This window comes from Salmo trutta, chromosome 22 (assembly GCF_901001165.1).
Source record: "Salmo trutta chromosome 22, fSalTru1.1, whole genome shotgun sequence".
NCBI lineage: Eukaryota > Metazoa > Chordata > Actinopteri > Salmoniformes > Salmonidae > Salmo > Salmo trutta.
The window spans coordinates 18,652,240-18,673,479 of NC_042978.1; the positions used below are offsets into that span (position 1 = coordinate 18,652,240).

Here is a 21,240-nt window from a genome sequence, read left to right on the forward strand (position 1 = left end):
TTGAGCATTTCTACTTTGCCAAGACAATCCATACACCTGACAGGTGTGGCATATCATGAAGTTGATAAAAAAAAATGAAAATTACACAGGTGCACCTTGTGTTGGGGACAACAAAAAGGCAACTCTAAAATATGCAGTTTTGTCACAACACAATGCCACAGATGTCTCAAGTTGAGGGAGCGTGCAATTGTCATGTTGACTGCAAGAATGTCCAACAGAGCTGTTGCCAGAGAGGGGGGGGGGGGGGGAAATTGTGCATGTTACGTTTATATTTTTGTTCAATATATGTGTGTTATTTATTGGAAGCTCTGTTTAACACCAGTTTGTTATGAGGGTAAAAGTCAGTGGTCGTATCCGAATACCCATACTTGCGTCCTAAAATAGTAAGCCGTTTGAGTATGCAAAAAAGTTTAATAGTATGCGACAGCTGATCAATTAGATATAGGGATGCCCTTCCGAAATTAATGAATTGCAGGAAACAACACAATAGTGCATGAGGCATTATCAGTATGCGAAAATGTTTAATAGTGTATGTTTTTTTAAAATGTTTTAAATTGAGTATGGTGCAAATGTCAGGAAGTTAAACTAATTTCTGCAATCTGGTAGAATTCAATGCACACTTTCCCACAATGCATTGGAAGAGGTGGGCTGCGCGTAATAGGCCCTAGTTCTCTTCAAGTAGCCAACACTAGGCCACTTAAATTGGGAAGATGCTGAATGTGTGGTGTTCAAAATATGGCAAGTATTTTTTGTTCTCCTTACAATGATCACAAGTATTGCATCGTAGGCTACATCTTTGAAAATAAGTGTTTTTTGTTTTTTTACCCAAAGTGGATTTCTATTCTCATTGAAAAGCGTTTGTTCTCTTGGCCTTAGAGCATTTGAACTAAATACTAAACAATCTTAATTTTTGAATGTGTCGGTAACGGGTACTCAGGATGTGGCTGCGTTATTAATGTCATGTTAAATCAGGCCTTCTGATTTAAACATATGGATTGTTTTAGTTTGTAGGTTAGGCTACCTATTTAATTAATGGATCAAGCCGTCATTCTGATCTTGTTCCCAATGATCAGCGCTTTAGTGTATTGTTGTTGTCCAGCGGTTCTGAATTTGCAATGGACTCGACTGTCCACGTTCCTGTGCAACAGCCTTTTGATTTGAACATTTGAAAAGTTAAGGTGTGTGTATTAGGCTATTTGATTTAATTTATGTTGAAGCACTTTGATTTAACTAATAAATGTTGAAATGGAACCAAATGATTTGTTTCTATAGCAGACGGGCTATGGTATAGGTTGAATGTGATAGGCAGACTATAACCAGCCTGATTAGGCCTATAATTCTTATTCTAGTCAGAGTTTAGAGCAATTAATCGAATTGGAAAATGGGCCATTATCAGGCGATGCATGTCTGTTGAATTTGGAAAAATTCACCCACACCTCGGCCCGCCCCACCTACTCAGCCAGTCGGGAGGAGCTACTGCGTGGCATACTTTTTATTAAAACGGTACGTGCTAAATAGTATGAAAAGTTGAGTCAGTAGTATACCGTTTAAGTACGTAGTATGCCAGCATGGGTATTTATTTTCAGATACAGCCAGTCTTTATAGAAGATAGATTGGAGATACCTTTGGGTTGCAGGCCTATCACACAAGCTGTTCCACTCCTGATGAGGGTGAGAGACATTGGGGAGACGTAAAGAGGCAACCCACCAACTGTAATCAGGTTGAACTCTAATGCTGAGTCTAACTCAGTCAGCGGAAGGATTCTGGAGAGTGCGATGGGGAGCTAGTAAGATCTCACACAATTACGAGCTCTTCACTTCTCCTCTGCACACTGATGAGGTGTGAAGTGGCAGGAGCGGTCCTCTCAGACAACGCCAGCCTCAGAACAGAGCTGCATGCCACGGCTGCACTGACTGATGCAAAAAGGCACACCATTCATGTCATGAGACATCCAGGCTCTAGCCTGAGGAAACAACTCTTACCCCTTCTGTGTTAGAACTGGCGACGACAAATCGCTGATATGGAGTAAGTGCACCGTGGCAACATAATAGTCTTGCAAAGAACTTGTTCTCAACTGGCCTACCTGGTTAAATGAAGGTGAAATAAATAAATTAAATTGTGTTTACCTACATTTTATTCCCAAGCTTTCATTTTCAGTTATATTTGAGCTCAGTTTAGCACGAGTGAAGTGAACATTTCAAAAATGGATGTTTACTGCAGTGTTTATTTTTTACCTAAATGAATAGACAAATGTGTCAGTTATGTGACCATGGGGAGAGAGCCCACTTTTTCCATAGATCAAAGTTTGTTACCATTGAAACTTGGGAAATAAACTGGATGTGGCCTATTCCAGTCATCAAAGGCACCCGACCACCAGAGTTACTTGTTTTCATACTTGGAAATATGTGTTCCATTACCAACGTCAAGGCACAACATAGACCTGCTACATTTGGGTTGCAGGCCATGAATCACAAGCCAGTACCAGCTTTACCCTTCATTATTATTCAGGATACTCAGGTAGATGGCTACTTCCCTTACGTATTTTATTGTCAAGAGCAGGGATAGGTAACTCCAGTCCTCATGGGCCTTATTGGTGTCACACTTCTGCCCCAGCTAACACACCTGACTACAATAATCAACTAATCATGATCTTCAGTTTAGAATGCAAATACACAATAAAAATATAAAACGCAACATGTAAAGTGTTGGTCCCATGTTATATGAGATTAAATAAAATATCCCAGAAATGTTCCATACACACAAAAAGCTTATTTCTCTGAAATTGTGTACACATTTGTTTACATCCCTGTTACTGAACATTTCTCCTTTGCCAAGATAATCTATCCACTTGACAGGTGCAGCATATCAAGAAACGGATTAAACAGCATGATCATTACACAGGTGCACCTTGTGCTGGGGACAATAAAAGGCCCCTAAAACGCCACAGATGTCAAGTTGAGGGAGCGTGCAATTGGCATGCTGACTGCAGGAATGTTCACTTCTCTATCATAAGCTGCCTCCAACGTCGTTTTAGAAAATTTGGCAGTACATCCAAACAGCCTCACAACAGCAGACCACGTGTATGGCGTCGTCGTGTATGGCGTCGTGTGGGCGAGCGGTTTGTTGATGTCAACATTGTGAACAGAGTGCCCCATGGTGGCGGTGGGGTATATACACTACAGAGAACGAACACAATTGCATTTTATCAATGGCAATTTGAAAGCACAGAGATACCGGGACAAGATCCTGAAGCCCATTGTAGTGCTATTCATCCACCGCGAACACCTCATGTTTCAGCATAATGCATGGCCCCATGTCGCAAAGATCTGTACACAATTCCTGGAAACTGAAAATGTCCCAGTTCTTCCATGGCCTGCATACTCAGACATGTCACCCATTGAGCATGTTTGGGATGCTCTGGATTGACATGTACAACAGAGTGTTCCAGTTCCCAACAATATCCAGCAACTTCACACAACCATTAAGAGGAATGGGACAACATTCCACAGGCCACAATCAACAGCCTGACCAACTCCATGTGAAGGAGATGTGTTGCACTGCATGAGGCAAATGGTGGTCACACCAGATACTGACTTGTTTTCTGATCCATGGACCATTTAAAAAAAAGGTATCTCTGACCAACAACTGTAAATACAGATATTCCTCTATGTGAAATCCACAGATTATGGCCTAACGCATTTATTTCAGTTGACTGATTTCCTTATACGAACTGTAACTCAGTAAAGTCTTTGAAATTGTTGTATGTTGCATTTATATTTTTAATCAGTTTAAGTCAGCTGTGTTTGCTAGGGATGAGGAAAAAGTGCGACACCACTCCGGCCCCCAAGGACTGGAGTTTCCCACCCCTGGTAAAGAGAATCACGTAAACATCAGTCATTGGCAAAGGAACTAACATCTCAAATTATAGGTCACTGGCAGTTCTGATTTCTGAAGTTTAATCAACATTGGACACAAACCAAGTCTCACTTAAAATGAAGGGCTTGTTTATCCTTGAATGTTGCTATGGAAGGCGCTTTTGTGCAAGTCAATGAGAACTTTTGGGGAAAGTTGATAAGCTCCCCTTGCATCTCCAAAGCAAATCTGAGGTTGATTTCAAGGTCAAAATAAGACCGTTGGGAATGTAGTTCCTGTACCATCCCTGCAAAGTCCCAACTTCTTCAATGTCATAATTTGGGGCTCCCTGTGCAAGTCATCTCTCCACTGCATACATGACTTTGTTGGGCTTCTATGCTTGTGTCTAAAGTAAAATAGCCATTCTCTCTAGTTGCATTACCCAGCTGGCTTGCAATCCAAACAATTTACAATGCAAATCATGTTGATTCTGTACTGAACAGAACAACTCTTGGAATTGTTTCACTGATGTTTTGATGCAAAAACCTGGATATGAGCATGATGATTAATTAGTGTAAAAGAACAACCTGTGAAATCCCATTCAACATAGGCACGCAAATGTATGAGCACAAGTAAATAGGCAAAATAAGGAACGCTGGTGGTTACGCATGAGTAACTTCTATCTGGTTTGGTAATCAAATTACCCCAGGGGGTGTCTGTTTAATTCAGAGCTGAAACGACATTTGACAATCCTCTTCTCTTGGTGTAGTGACATGCTGAGAGCATAAAAACACTAGTCATGTCAAAAACCTTTGATATAATACAAACTGTCTTGCTCATTGTATACCTACCTAGCGAGATACAATGTAACTAGCACGCGCACACAAACAAGTTCAGTGCAGAAAATAATTTAAGAAAAACTGCAAGTGCGTCTGAATATTAAATTAAATCCACTTACTGAATGTCTGGATTGTGGAAACATCATGTCAATTCCTTGTTTATTGTTTTCCTTTCCAAATACGATGAATGAGGAAGATTCTAAATGCTGACACAAAATATTGGCTTACGTTGGTCCTCTCTTTGTCCGTATTTGCAAGCTTGAATCTAGCCAAGAATCGCACGAGCTGACCAGATAGCTAGTTATCTCTTGTCCCAAAATTGGTGATGCAGTTGGCGTTAGCTAACTAATATGATATGTTTGTCCAGGTGTAGATCTTTCGACAGAGGTAGCCTAACGTTATTAGTTACCTGATTTAATTTCGTTCTCTCTTTGTTGATGAACTAGCTACAAACCTCAACCATTTGAATGGTCCTCGCTTAATTCTTCAAAGGCTGTCGTTCAAAATGATTCATCACTGTTGCTAGCTTTCAGCCTGTAGTAGCTAGCTAGGTCACGTTAGCTTACGTACTAGCTAAATATAATATGCATATAGCTAACACTTATATTGATATGTCTTGTCGTGGTTTGTTTTGTTCAATCTTCATTCGCCGTGTATTTTAGAAAACGAGCTATATGTCCGCTAACACCATAAAAGCTTCAGTGGAAAAAACAGCTTGGTTCGCAAAAATAACAAAATGGACCTCCGGATTCGCTGAAGTTGAATCCTCCCCGTTTCTTCACAACAACCAAAAAAATACCAAGTAGTACGAGTAAACAGTTGTCGCAAAAAAAACTATTTAAGCGTTAATCATTACAATAACAAATCGTGTAGTAAACTTTAAATGATACACTCGCTCAGCTTCAGTATCTCGCAGAGCCCTAGCCGAACAGTCAATGTATGGCAGTTGCAGGGCTGAAGACATTCCATTCCTGGGGCAAGGTGCGACGTTACAAAACGCCCAACGTAGAACTCGAACGCACAGAACAAATCATATTCTATGGGAGAATCTCAATTGAATCCTCCTCGCGTCCTCTATCCTTGCCTCTTCAAAACTAATCGAATGAGCAAGCCAGAGGTCCAACCCCTTTCTCCTCCAATGGGGTTTGAGGCGGCGAGGAGAGAGGACGCGAAGATACGTAATTGAGATTCTCCCTTTGTCAATTGGAACAGTGTTCTATAAAATGTATTTCTATCTGAAACTTTCTACAACGTTTCACTTCTGAACATGCCCAAACATCATCCCATTGGATGGCTAAAGAACTAGCGCCCCTCATGGAAGGGAACATCAAAATTCCACTTAAAATTAGTATAGTAGTTTCATTTGTCTGTTTTCTATCGTTTCCCACTGAGCAGTGGTATTAACAAATGTCAACCACATAAGAAAATGCATCAAGTGTATGTTTTCTGGATTCCTATTTGTTCAAATCATAAAACATCATACTGTAGGCGCTACATAGGCTATGTATCAACAGCTCATTCGGAAATTGTTCATAATAAAGACAACACTAGCATTGAGTATAGGAACACATTTTATTCCAATTGAAAACAGATAATTTTTCTTTGAAGGAGAAGGCTATGAAAATCATTTTCATGTTTGAATGAGGTTCAGGCAACAGTGGTTGAAATGAAACATACAAAAGAGAAATATGGCTAAAATACTGTAAATCAATAACCATTAGGACCCTTCTCTGGAGGGCTTTGCATTAATACCGTTTCCTCCCCTTCCACCCCAACAAACACATGCAATTAAAATTACATTTAAAAACAGCAGTTCATCATTAATCCTAAATACAGAATAAAGTTGTCATTTTTCATTCATTTTCATTTATTTATCTTAATCACATACTTAGTGTTCGTTTTAAAAATTTGACCATGAAATACATAGGTCCTTTTTATGATTTTTCACATTGGCACTTGTTTAGAGTCTGGCTCTACAAAGAAAGGGGATTGGCACACTCATTATTGTACATAATTTACATTTGTTATACTTAAAAAAGAACAAAACACATTACTTTAAATTTACACACCACTAGACAAAGTTTATTTAACCTCTTATTTAAAAAAATCTATCATATTAAGTGGTCCTAAATACAAGTGTTCAGGTAACGTCTGACTTACAAAAGAAACAAAAAGATGCAAAGATAGCTTTTAGTTTTTCTATGCATCAATCACATCAGTATCGATCTCAAGCAAAAGCATTAACCATCAAGTGTACACACATCTCATTGTACCGACAAACGTGCTTGTAAGTTGCATGAATGCAGGCAGTCCCATTGCTGCAGAGCAGGTTCAGTGCATTGACCCGGAAGAAATAAAATAGATCAAGTAAGGGGAGAGAACAGCTGACATTCTAAAACAACACTATATTAATTCATTCACCGATTAATCCAACTGCTATACTATATTGCCCTTTCGGTACCTTCACTTGGCAAAGTATTACAATAAATAAAGCTGAAGTATAACAGGCTTATTTCAAGGGGAACTGTCTGGAAGAGTGGTCACAACTGTTTGTATATAATGCTATTCAGTCTATGGCACGAACTTGCTTCTAGTAGTGTATCTCTTCAACAAACCCCACAGTGCTGATTTTAATGCTGACAGTACTTCTCTTACGTGTTCTCTTACTAGTTATTGTGATGTTCAATTAGTGTGCTATACAGGGTGGACATAACACTGAGCTACATACAACACACTGTCCATAGTCCATGTGGTGAAAACCAGGGTACTTTGTGTAAACCGACACACTGACTGTATGCCCATATTTAGAAACAGCAGGGAGGGAGGCCTACACTGGACCTTTTTTTTTAGGGTTTAGGGGGGGGGGGGGGGGGGGCTGAGCAACCATACAGCACATCATACACCTCAAACCCACTGGACCACAAGCTGATGCAGATGCCTACAGGAAAGAGAGTACAATGAAACAAAAGAAAAGCACAATCACTTATTGGGGGGGTTACACGCATGAAAAGAGCCCAGCATGAGAAGAACTAAACCCTACTCTACCTATGCAAGTAAACCACAGGTCAAAAGGGGATGACTGTGCTTCTTGAGGTAACAGAGCAGCAGAGAAGCTGTAACCACAAACAATTCAAAAACAAGCTGCCGTGTTGGTGGAGATCTAAAGTACCAGAGGCAACATCTCAGTCCAGCCTGCTCTGACAAGAGACCTTCGTACTCCTGAGAGAGAACTGACAACTTGCCCACAAGCTCAACAAGATCAACCAAGATCATCCATTCTGGCAAATGCAATCACGAACAAAAATCTAATTTTCTAATTTCTAATTAAGTCAAAAGCCTCATCTGCAGTTGCACAGGAAGCATTCATATTTCTGCTTTGTACGTACACTTCACAAATAATGTGGTATATAAAGTATTGGCTGTGGGAAAATTAATTAACAAAGAAAGGCCTTCAAATGCATCCACCCGTGGCTTGGCCAAATGACAAGGCATTACAAAATGTCCAACATGTTTAAAACTTTTGTAACGTAATACTTTCCACCTCCAGTAAAAGCAACATTTATAGGAGGAGGCGAGTTTGATAAGGACTCACCCCGTTCCTGTCCAAAGGACTGAAAACTGCCTTTTAACAAAGTGACTTAACATATTTTCATGTCTTAAAAATGGTTACCTTGATAACTCATTTGTACACATTTTAAATGTCTTTTACATAATTTTATGTTTTTACAAGGAAAAGTACTTTTATTCATGGTTGTTTCTATTGTTTTTAACATGTACTTTTTAACAAATTTAAATGTAATATTCAAATGCTGTTTTTATGCTTTTATGCCATTTTTGTGTGTATAAATGTTGTAAATATATAAATGAGCTGTTTTAAAAGTAAATGTGACAATAAAACCTTTCCAAAATATATGTTTTTTTTATAGAAATCTCCATTAGTTACACCAACCCTGGTGTTTATGTTATGAGGCAATGTATAGGGAAGGTAAAAGTTGGATTTTTCAGCCAGGCTAGTATACAGTGGACATATTAGTAAAGGGGACTGAAAAGTATACTCAGGATATACCCAAAACATCCCTAGGTTGCAGTTCAATATACTTGTATATGCACAGCTGGAGCTTAAACAGAGCACAGATGACTTGGCAGGGTAATTGCTTGCCATGTAGAATGAGAAATACTTGGGCACCCTACATCCCTTTCGGCCATTATCTTTGGCACCAAACATACAAGATATGAACAAGTATGTCATGATGATAACTAAAGTTTTTCTGTTTAGTTTCACCTGACCATTCTAACCCAAAGCTCGTTGGAGTGCAAATAGCACTGTGGCAATCAAATGTTTTTCTACAAAATACCCCTGTCCAATCCCAGTCATGGTCATTCTTAGTGTACAAAAGGTGAAGCATAGAAACATGATTAGCAGGGGATGTAAAACTAACTACCCACAACAATGGAGTAAAGTCACGCTGAAGAAGACATTCGTGACATGAGTGGCAGGTAGAAAAGGAAGAGCACACTGAAGATTGGCTGAGAGAGGCAGCTGTGAGACCCCCATCACCTTGTGGTTTTACTAGGCTCTGCTCTGGGCCCAAACGGGCTGTTAAAAGTTTACAGGCAAATATCCAGCAGAAGTCCTCCAATACTAACTGGTGTCCCTGGACAGTTCGCACTCTGAACCTGTAGCATTAGCCTTCCATCTGGCGTCAACACACCCCAACACTGGCTCCCTGATTCAGAAAACCACTTTAATTGCACTATCATCCATATAGTCATTTCATTCTGTCAATTTTGATAGTAGTAGCCCTAGTAATGAAAACTCACCTGAATGATTTTGCGAAAACAAAATATCAAATCTATTGACATTGTTAGCTAAGGAATCTTAAGAACTCTAACCAAGCAAGAGATAAGATATGGGATAAAAAAGAAAAACAAACAAAAATCTTAAATGACAAAAATGCAAGCTTGGAACAGTTAGAACTTCAACCACTGATAAGTGTCTTTTTTATTTTACTATTTGCATAAAGCGCCAACCCTAAATGGAAATTCATCTTCTCAAGCATTTCAAAATTGAAACGGAACAGAACTGCAACAAAGTATGAAGTCTCTAACGAAAGGTAGATGACTTGCCGATGAAACATGTTTCTACAGCAGTATGAACCCTCCCCCTCCCCATCTGATGGAGACACCTGGATGGAAGCAGGGAGGAAAAGTCAGACCAACAACAACATCTAGAGATCTGGTCCATAAATTAGACAAATTAAAAAAATACTATTTACTCTTAATAATCACTACTGTTTCTCAAAATATTGGCCAAAAAGGAAACAAATATCCAATGCCTTTCCAAAAAGAAGCTGCACTGACATTGTGTGTGGAGGACCAACTTGTGACTTAAGTTAGCTGAAAAGCGGTAGAAGCAATTGTAGTAATCAATAAACTAAAACAATTCTTAATATACACAGATGAATTTACTTCATCTCTCCCACCCTTGCTCTGTCTGTGTGTGAGCATCCACTTGCTTGTATTACACACACTTTTTACATTCAACAGTGCAAGGTGTCTTCCAGTCTGGGGGAGGTGTATTTTTTTCCCCACACACCTCAAAAGACCATGTAGAGTAGCGCTTCCCAACACACATAAGCACTGCTCTGATTAAATTCTATGCAGTTACCCACAACCCCCTGCAGACTGGTGGGTCCCCAGCCCCCACTCCTACCCTGTAGGCAGAGGGTGAAGGGGACGACGACACCGGCTTTTTCCTGTTCTCCAAAACCTCTGCTTTCCTTCCTTTAAATCACACCAGCACACAAGCCACCAAATCAAAACAGACCTCTAAACACCCCCAAGCCCCCCCCCCCCCCCCGCGCTCCTTTAAGAGGGGTGACCCAGAGGCCTGAGCCACATCGGGTGACAAATGAGACCTGTCAACCACCCAGGCAGGTCATGGCAGCCTTGGAGCAGATGTGCGTGCGTGCGTGTGCCATCAGGAGGTGCATGGGCTGCAATAGGAAGAGAGGAATGGGGGGGAATGACTGGAACTGAAAAAACACACCCAATTAAACCATAGACAAGGAGCAGGAGGATGTTGGGGCCATGGGTGGATAGCGCCTGGGATCTATTAAGAGTGTGTGTGTGTTTGTATTGGTGCATGTGTTCACATGCGTATTTTAGTGCAGACCTGTGTACTGTTTAATTAGTTGGTGTATAGATGTGCACTCTGCTGTGCGTGGGCTGCAGGTCTCTCTCTCGCTCTCTCACACCAGGTTGTACTCTTTGAGGTTGAGCTGCAGGATGGTGTCTTTGACAGCGGCGAACACAAAGCGGATGTTCTCGGTATCCGTGGCGCAGGTAAAGTGGGAGTAGATGATCTTGTCGCTGTCCGGGTTCAAGTCCACAAACATCTTCAGGATAAACTCCCGGCCCGCCTGGGCGTCTCTCTGCGGACCTGGGGGTACACACACGGGTGAATGCACACACAGACTTATTCCAAAGCCACAGGCAATGGGTACACATCACTGGGTCCCTGCTCTACCGGCAAACACACATGGCATTTCAAATTGAATGGAAGAGGCGTTACACATGATCTCAAACGGTAAGTGATTTAAATCCAAGAAAGAAAATAAAGTACAATGCAGAAAAACTTCAGTTAACAGGCAATATATACAGAGAATACGTATAGAAAGGGGCAGAACAGCCTATGGTGTATAATATCAGGATGCACTACTGCAACACGCTTCGAATACTAGTCTTCAGGAAGCAATGTGGACGGAAGCTGACTTGTCTCTACAAACAGAGGTGGGGACAATGTAAATTATATACAAAATACGTACAACGTTATCACGTCAATGTATAAAGGAAACTAATAATAGTGGACAAGAATAAATACAAAGTTAGTGCGTAAAAGGAGGGTCTATTTGAATCGCGTGCGTGAAAGGCAGCTTATGCACTGATGCGTAAAACACAAAGATGCACATAATAGGGGTTATCAAAAAAAGTCTGCGGAACATGGAAAAACAAGGCTATATGGAACAACTTGACTCACTCTGAGAAACAAGCCCTAACAATCTCCAGAATGACATCTCTATAGTAATCCGCCCAGCGAACAAGGGTGTGGCTGTTACGGTACAAGACGACTGTCTATAAGACTGAAATACTCAGGCAACGGAACTATCAGATATTCTATAAGAGACTTACTACAAACCCCACAAAACTGCTTTTGGCTGAAATTTAACAAACTTTCCACTGAGGGCCTGCGCAAAGATGAAATCACCAAAAGATGTTGGTGCATAAAAACACTGTCACGCCGGTAATATACACAGTTCCTAAAATACACCAAAACAATATCTGAATCCCTGGACGACTGATAGTGTTAGGCAATTACTCCCATTTGGAACCGGTCACAATTCGTGGACTACTACATCAAACCATAAATACCTCTGCCCTCCTATGAGAGAGACTCGTCTGACCTTATCTTACCTGCAATAGCGCCCACCCAATACACGTCGTCACTCCAGGCTCCTTTGATGTTGAATGACCAAAAATGTTTGAAAAGGACTTCTACCTTAAATGAAAAGGAGTTGCAACGGCTGCTGCTATGCTTTCGAAAGATAGTGTTTGACCCCCAAGTCAACCCTTTCCTACCGAAAGCCATGGGTTGGTACAAGTACATAGACGACATACTGATGCTGTGGACAGGTAGTGACCAATAAACTTTGATTTGATTTATAGAATAGAAACAGAACACATGGTAACATGGTTATCAGCTACCACCCGAGCACACAAGACAATCTCCCTGTCGGGCAGTTTGCTCGTCTCAGGAGACCGTGCTCGGACAGAAGTTAATTGAAAAAGCCAATGACATGAAATAAGGTTTACGGAGAGAGGATAGTCAAAATGTCATTGATCATAAACTATTGCTGAAAAAACTTAGGTGTTATGGATTTGCATCCTGTACCTTATGGATTGAGAGTTACGCATCTAATAGAAGGCAGAGGGTTTTTGTAAATGGAAGCCTCTCTCATGCAAATTCAGTTGAGTGTGGTGTACACAGGGTAGCTGGCTAGGGCCATCGTTTTCTGTTTTTACAAAATAACCTTCCCCTGACCTTGAATAAAGCCTGTGTGTCTATGTACGCTGACGACGCAACAGTATACACGTCGGCTGCAACAGTCAAATAAATAACTGAGACACTTAATATAGAGCTCCAGTCAGTTTTAGAATGGTTAACTAGCAATAGGTTGGTGCTAAATCTCTCAAAACTTATAAGCATAATGTTTGTGACTAATCACTCGCTCAATGCTAAACCTCGTTTAGATCTGAATAATGTGGCTATTGAACAAGTTGAGGAGACTAAACTGCTGGGTGTAACCCTAGATAGCAAGCTGTCATGGTCAAAACAGACTCAATGCTGCTAAAATGGGAAGAGGTCTGTCCATGATAGGGCGTTGCTCTGCCTTCTTGACATCTCAATCGACCAGACGGGTCCTACAGGCCCTAGTTTTGTCACAACTGGACTACTGCCCAGCTGGTCATGTGCTGCAAAGGAGGACATAGGTAAATTGCAGTTAGTCTAGAACAAATCAGCACTTATCTCACTTAGATGTACACGGACGGGAAGTGTCAGTAATATGCATATCAGTCTCTCCTGGCTCAAAGTTGAGGAGAGATTGACTGCATCACTATTGGTCTTTGTGCGAGGTATTGATGTGTTGAAGATCCAGAACTGTCCATTCAACAGTAGGCACACAGTTTGGACACTCATCGGTACAACACAAGACATGCAACCAGAAGTCTCTTCACAGTCCCCAGGTCCAGAACAGAGGCTGGGAAACACACAGTATTAAATAGAGCCATGACTACAACTCAAGTAACTCTAGGTAACAATAAAACCAGTTTCAAAAGGCAGAGAAAAGAATACCTTGCTGCACAAAGGGGACTGTGAAGAGACAGACCTTTTATCTATCTTGTATTGTAATTTCCACTGTACTATGTATTCGATCTAGATATTGCATGTATGTACTGATATGTAGTTTATGTGTGACTGTTTAAATGTATGTATTTCAGTCATTGACTAATAATTTTCTGTAATATGTATTATGTCATGTGGACCCCAGGAAGAGTAGCTGATGCTTTTGCAGCGGCTAATGCGGATCCTAATAAATACCAAAATGTTAAAATCAGCATACAAGAGTGCTTTATTCACATAGACATACTGCTCCAACCAAGAAAAAAACGGAAGTATCCAATACTCCCCAGGCCAACAAAATAAAAGTTCTACACAATCATTGGAGTGAAACCTTCATTGATAAACCCCTTTGTGGTAGGCTTGGGCGGTATACCGTATACCAGGGTATTTGGAAATAGCCACGGGATGGTTTTTCAATACCATCCAACCTACTTATTTGAAGTTAAATACATTTTAATATTTGCAACAACTAAGTTAATACCTGCAGTCAATCTGTGCAACTCATTAGGAGATAAAGCAGATTGCGTTAATTTCACCCGTCACATTATGAAGCTTAACGTAGGTCCCCAGAACAGATGAGCCAGTCACATGTTTGTTTGTAAATAGCACAACGCGAGAAAGCGGGAGATGGTGAGTCCAGCTGTGTATTTGGTTTAACTTGCTAGTTATCTAAGTAAGTGGCTGAATTAATAATGAGACGGGCCATCATGTAGTGTTAGCTTTCTACCGTGTTAGAAGTCAAAGTCCTTTAGAGGAGTTCTGTACAGCTATCACGGCTATCTTGATTTTGTCGCAGGGTTATTTTTGGGCCCCTCAGTCAGCTCCTTCCCCCTCTTCTCGGAGTCACTAGGTCCGTTGGGCTCCAGACTCCACATAGACATAGCGTGTACACATGCTGCTCCAGAGCCAGTTCTTCCTTCAGACAAGCATGTGTCAAAACTTTGTTCATGTCTCTTGTTCACATTTGCTTGTAAATGTACAAACTCAACACAAATTACATTAGGTAGCTACTACCTATACTTGTATAACTTTATGAGTTGGATTGCCTGTCTTTGCAATTAGTTAATTTTTGTGCTCATTAGCAGTTAAGTACACTATATATACAAACGTATGGGGACACCCCTTCAAATTAGTGGATTCGGATATAACAATCACACCCGTTGCAGCTGACAGGTATATAAAATCGAGCACAAAGTCATGCAATCTCCAGGCCTTAATGAAGAGCTCAGTGACTTTCAACGTGGTAACGTCATAGGATGCCACCTTTCCAACAAGTCAGTTGGTCAAATTTTTGCCCTGCTAGAGCTGCCCCAATCAACTATTAGTGCTGTTATTATGAAGTGGACATGTCTAGGAGCAACAACGGCTCAGCCACGAAGTAGTAGGCCACACAAGCTCACAGAACGTGACCGCAGAGTGCTGAAGTGTGTAAAAATCGTCTGTCCTCGGTTGCAACACTCACTACCGAGTTCCAAACTGCCTCTGGAAGCAACATCAGCACAGGAACTGTTAGTCTGGAACTTTTCCAGGCCGAGCAGCCGCACACAAGCCTAAGTTGACCATGCGCAATGCCAAGCGTCAGCTGGGGCAGGGTAAAGCTCGCCGCCATTGGACTCTGGAGTAGTGGAAATGCTTTATCTGGAGCAATGAATCACGGTTCACCATCTGGCAGTCCGACGGACGAATCTGGATTTGGCGGATGCCAGGAGAACGCTATCTGCCCAAATGCATAGTGCCAACAGTAAAGTTTGGTGTAGGAGGAACAATTATCTGGGGCTGTTTTTCATGATTCGGGCTAGGCCCCGTAGTTCCAGTGAAGGGAAATCTTAACGCAAAAGCATACAATGGCATTCTAGACAATTTTGTGCTTCCAACTTTGTGGCAACATTTTGGGGAAGGCCCTTTCCTGGTTCAGCATGACAATGCCCCCACGCACAAAGCGAGGTCCATACAGAAATGGCTTGTCGAGATCGGTGTGGAAGAACTTGACTTGCCTGAACAAAGCTCTGACCTCAAACCCATCAAACACCTTTGGGATTCATTGAAATGCCGACAGCGAGCCAGGCCTAATCGCCCAACATCAGCGCCTGACCTCACTAATGCTCGTGGCTGAATGGAAACAAGCCATCCAGGAGAGTGGAAGCTGTTATAGTTTAACGAGCAGGTGTCCACATACTTTTGGTAATGTAGTGTACCATAGGCTTATCTGCAGATTTCTATATGTAGTCTCTGTATATATTACCTATAAATAGCTTACTGAAGTTTTTCTGCATCGTACTGGCTGCCTACATTGTTTTCTTTCTTGGATTACCTGACATTACTTAAATGCAAAAATAATTATAGAACGTAAAGCATGTTCTACGCATTTGGTTAATAGATCGTGTGAATTTGTTTTGCATTGCAGTTCATTGTCTAGCCACATGGTGTCCTTATATACTAACAAAAAAAAAACATTCAGGCACGTTCATGCCACCTAACCTAAAGACTTAAATGTTTTAAAATTAACAATATTACAATACAGAAATTACTATAATATGCATTATATTTGACAATTTGCCTTAGTAACTGCCATGGTCCTGGACATGCCCACATTGGCCAGTGCAGCGAGTTAGTAGATAGGATAAAGGTAAAGAGTAGTTTACCATCAAACTCAGGGAAGTAGTCAACCAAGTGGGAGTAGATTATCTTCTCCTCTAAGAGGTCCTTCTTGTTGAGGAACAGGATGACTGAGGAGTTCTGGAACCAGGGATATGTGATGATGGTCCGGAACAAAGCCTTACTCTCCTCCATCCGATTCTGACAAAGAAAAGGAAGGGGAGAGGGATCAGGACAGACAGAAAAGGGGAATGGTCAGAACATTTTAACAGATGTACAACCTCTGGAACCTACACCTATGCACAATGAGGGCCTTTTACTTGTTTTATAAAAATGTGTGGACAAATACTGACCAACATGATAAATGAGACCAATCAGACAGGTTTTAATGAAAAACAAACATGTTTTTCTTCTACGTCATGCAAAAGCATTTGAAAATATGCTAATCATTAGCATTTTGTTTGTCTAAAATCAACCAATTTATTGCTTCCAATGTCATCCATTGGCCCTAAAACTTGACAGTAAATGTTATTTTCTTATGAAGAAACAATCCTTCTGTCAGAGAAATTATTTAAGCGTGGCCTAGCATTTTTTTCATTGTGAAAATGTGCAACACAACTGCCCTGCGTACCACTATTTCAGTATCCAGAATCCACATATGGATGCTTTTTTGATGTAATTTATGAGCGCATACACTACACGACCAAAAGTATGTGGACACCTGCTTGTCGAACGTCTCATTCCAAAACCCATGGGCATTAATAGGAAGTTGGTCCCCCATTTGCTGCTATAACAGCCTCCAATCCTCTGGGAAGGGTTTCCACTAGATGTTGGAACTGTGATGCGGGGTACTTGCTTTCATTCAGCCACAACAACATTAGTGAGGTTGGGCGATTAGGCCTGGCTTGCAATTCATCCCAAAGGTGTTCGATAGGGTTGAGGTCAGGGCTCTGTGCAGGCCAGTAAAGTTCTTTCACATCAATCTCAATAATCCGTTTCTGCATGGACCTCGCTTTGTGCACGGGGGCATTGTCATGCTGAAACAGGAAAGGGCCTTCCCCAAACCGTTGCCACAAAGTTGGAAGAATCATCTAGACTGTCATTTTATGCTGCAGTGTTAAGATTTCCCTTCACTGGAACTAAGGGGCCTAGCCCGAACCATGAAAAAAAAGCCCCAGACCATTATTCCTCCTCCACCAAACTTTACAGTTGGCACTATGCATTTGGGCAGGTAGCGTTCTCCTGGCATCCACCAAACCCAGATTTGTCCGTCGGACTGCCAGATGGTAAAGCGTGATTCATCACTCCAGAGAACGCGTTACCACTGCTCCTGAGTTCAATGGCAGCGAGCTTTACACCACTCCAGCAGACGCTTGGCATTGCGCATTCTGAGCATAGGCTTGTGTGCAGCTGCTTGGCCATAGAAACCCATTTGATGAAGCTGCCGACGAACTGATCATTTTTACGGGCTACGTACTTCCACACTCGGCGGTCTTGTTCTGTGAGCTTGTGTGGCCTACCACTTTGCAGTTGACCTGTTGTTGCTCCTAGACGTTTTCACTTCACAATAACAGCACTTACAGTTGACCAGGGCAGCTCTAGCAGGGCAGAAATTTGACTGACTTGTTGGAAAGGTGGCACCCTTACGGTGCCACATTGAAAGTCACTGAGCTCTTCAGTAAGGCCATTCTACTGCCAATGTTTGTCTATGGAGATTGCAAGGCTGTGTGCTCAATTTTATACACCTGTCAGCAACGGGTATGGCTGAAATAGCCAAATCAACTCATTTGAAGGGGTGTCCACATACTTTTGTATATGTAGTCTCTTATTCAGAGACACTGGTTGATTTACCCGGATGTGCCAGAAATTAAAAAACAATTATTTCAGTCAATAATTTTGAGTGGTGCTCAGGATGCCAAAACATCCCTCTTTTGTGTGTACTACATCACATTTTGTAGTACTGTAAGTCATCCATTTCATATGATATGTTACGTCCAATTCGTATGAAATGTTAAATGTCCAACTTATTGTGATTAAGATCCCGGAGTGCATCTTCAATGGCAGTTCTAACAAAATAGTCCATCTTTCACCACATTAAAGTGGATCCAGCCTGCATATCACTCAATTCAGTGTCATTTGAAATGCACGACTGCTCGATAAAAATGTAATGATGCTGTCAAGTGGAACATTCATACCCTTACTGAAAAAACAGGCTTCTGGCAAACAGTTGTGGCAAATGTTTGGCCAATTTGCTAATTTTCACAAGCAAATTAGTTTTGTGAGAAACTTGCAGAAAATTTGAGGCAACTTGTGAACTTCTGGCAAATTTGTGGCAAACATTCTACTGTTTGCTGCAAATTTGCTGAAAACTGATTATGAATATGCAAATTGAAGCAGGTTTTTAGTAACTTTGAGTATCAACAATATTACAATGTCTGATCTACATTAAAAAAAATCACATATATAACTTTAACTAAACATGTATTTTCTCTGTGGGAAGCAAGTTAATATAAAGGGATACATCTGGATTTTAGCAATGAGGCTATTTATCTACTTCCCAAGAGTCAGACGAACTCATGGATACCATTTGTCTCCGCGTGCAGTTTGAAGGAAGTTGCTACATAGCGCTAGTGCAATTGCTAACTATCATTAGCATAATGACTGGAAGTCTACGGCATGCTAGCAGATACCATAGCCATCCAGTCATTGCGCTAACGCTAGTTAGCATTGGCTCGCAAAACTACCATTAGCTTCCTTTATTCTTGACAAACATATAATAATTGGTATCCACAAGTTCATCTGACTGTGGGGAAGTAAATAATGGGCCTCAATGCCAAAATCCCGAAGTATTACTCAATGCCTAAATCCTGAAGTATCCCTTCAACAGATAAAAATGAATCCAATACAACTTTTTCCATCTCACAATGAAAACATTATGCCAAGTGGTACAATATTAACCTTGAACTCATCAGAATGTAAATGAAAAGAGCAAAGACTGAATATTTCCCAAATTGTTTATTTAATCTTATGTAGCTACAACATTTACATGAGAGAAATGTGAACACTATGGGTATGTTAACCGTAGGATGTTTAAAGGGGCAACTACAGAATTTACATAAGCCAAGTGATAAGTGAGCAATGAGCATTCAACCAGTGGAAGTTTAAAAGAGAATGAACAGAATGTAAATAATGAAAACAAATAAAATAAAACCCAGCTCAGAACTATTGCCTTTTTGAGTGAACTTTGGAGAAGTCCTTTGTCCAAATTGTTGAATGCATGCAATGAAAACACAAAACATTAAGACGTTGAAAGATGTTCTCTCTATTTTGGCAACTTTAAAGCTAGAGTCAGCGGGCTAACGGACAGGTTTGGTTTTGGAAAAACAGGTCAACTGTTACAAAATTGCCTTGATGTTGCTATGCTTCTCACTGAAACTGGCATTCTTTATTTGTTTTCAGCAAGGAAAATGTTTCTGCCTTCTGCTATATAAACAAACGATGTAGCTAGCATAAACTGGGACTTAGGCCTACCAAATCTACCTTTTAAATGTGTGGCCAAATGTTCCTAGACAGCTACAGTATGAGATTTTTCTCCAGCCAAGCCTCAACACAATTGATGTAAACTAAACAACTAATTAAGATCTTTATTCTAGACTGGGGACTTCATCAAGAGCCAGTGGTCTTCTTCCTGACTCAGATGTACAAGGCTTGGTCAGAAGAAAACGTAACATTGAGTTATGCCTAATATGGCAATTCACATTTTTCTAAAACAAATTATTAACTTATATCAAGGCCATGCATGAAACAAGTCTTGACCTGGTGCACACATTTCTCTGTCCTCAGTTTAATTGAAGGCCTCAACCTGTAACTGACTGCTTCTAGAAAGAAAAGGGAACGATCAACATGAGCGAGCTACTAGTACATTTCTTTTGAAAAGTACTTGCATTTGCTTACCTTATCAAGCTTCAAGACAATACACTCATTCATCACAAAAAAAATGGTGAGAGCACCACAAACATTTCCTGGATGTTGATGCATTCTCTTCCAACACCACAGGATAGGGGAAGGGTATTCTGCAAAAATTAAGTTTTGATGTCAAGTCAGCTTATATTGATGATACCTTAGCTGTTGTGCTAGCTAACATGCTAACACTACTGAACTGTGATGCTAGCATATTGACATGCATATTGGTATTAAAAGAAAGCAACATCTTCACCTAAAAATACAAGTGTTTAAAAAATCCAACAAATCATTAGTTAGCTAGCGGGCTATTACATTAACTGCGCAAAAACATGATAGATAATGTTAGCTAGCTAATGTTAGCTAGCTAGCCAGCCAGCAGCTCTGACTTGTTGAAACAGATAAAGCAACAAAATGTGTTTCACTCTATCCTATAAGACATTACATACATATTGTTAACTAGGCATAAATTAGCTAATGCAATTTAAAGTTTATTGGAAATTTTTATTAATTAATTACACTCACCGGACAACTTCGTTAGTTAGATCACTTAGTTTCCACTTCCAACAGATTTTTCTTCTCCCCGACTGGTTGTCAACAGTTACTGGTATTGGAACTCGTGTGTTCATCAGAAACAACTTCTAAGTGGTATACTACGAAGCAAGCGAGAACTACTCAGGCTTTTATAAAGCTAGACAGCTTCAGTTAGCTTCACATTCCAGGTCAGGCTTCATCCCTACTACGACGGTGGATATTGCTCATCTGCCTGCCGCTAACTCTAGCAGGCTTGTAACTGTGTGTGCATGTCGCACATGGCTAGTTGAAAGCCAAACTCTTCATTGAGACAATCAGGGTTGCCAACTCCTCAGTAAGGAAAGTAGCTATTGGCTGTCCTAAAAGTCCTAAATGACATCACCTAATTTGCATAATTGGCCATGTGCATGTAATTGTGATGGACGCTGTAGGAGAGGAATAACTAGTGGGAGACACAAAAAGTGAGTAAAAAACACCCTAAATATGTTTAGAACTAGA

The 21,240-nt window shown here is 40.7% G+C and overlaps 2 protein-coding genes across 4 annotated transcripts in view; both read right to left on the bottom strand.

Moving 5' to 3' along the window:
* The window catches only part of LOC115158281 (amino-terminal enhancer of split-like), a 40,179-nt gene extending 34,414 nt beyond the window's left edge, over positions 1-5,765 (bottom strand). The window contains exon 1 of one of the 2 annotated variants that reach the window (XM_029707045.1): positions 4,811-5,765. In XM_029707045.1, the coding sequence (XP_029562905.1) occupies positions 4,811-4,837 (27 nt within the window). In that variant the 5' untranslated portion in view covers positions 4,838-5,765. The remainder of the gene's footprint in view (positions 1-4,810) is intronic. The other variant, XM_029707046.1, reaches the window with a different exon arrangement.
* Positions 5,766-6,244: 479 nt separating this feature from the next.
* LOC115158280 (guanine nucleotide-binding protein subunit alpha-11) overlaps positions 6,245-21,240 on the bottom strand; it is a 91,970-nt gene continuing 76,974 nt past the window's right edge. For both annotated transcript variants that reach the window (XM_029707043.1, XM_029707044.1), the window contains exons 6-7: positions 16,296-16,449; positions 6,245-11,133 (exon numbers count right to left, since the gene is read on the bottom strand). In XM_029707043.1, coding sequence (XP_029562903.1) covers positions 10,943-11,133; positions 16,296-16,449 — 345 coding nt within the window. In that variant the 3' untranslated portion in view covers positions 6,245-10,942. The remainder of the gene's footprint in view (positions 11,134-16,295; positions 16,450-21,240) is intronic.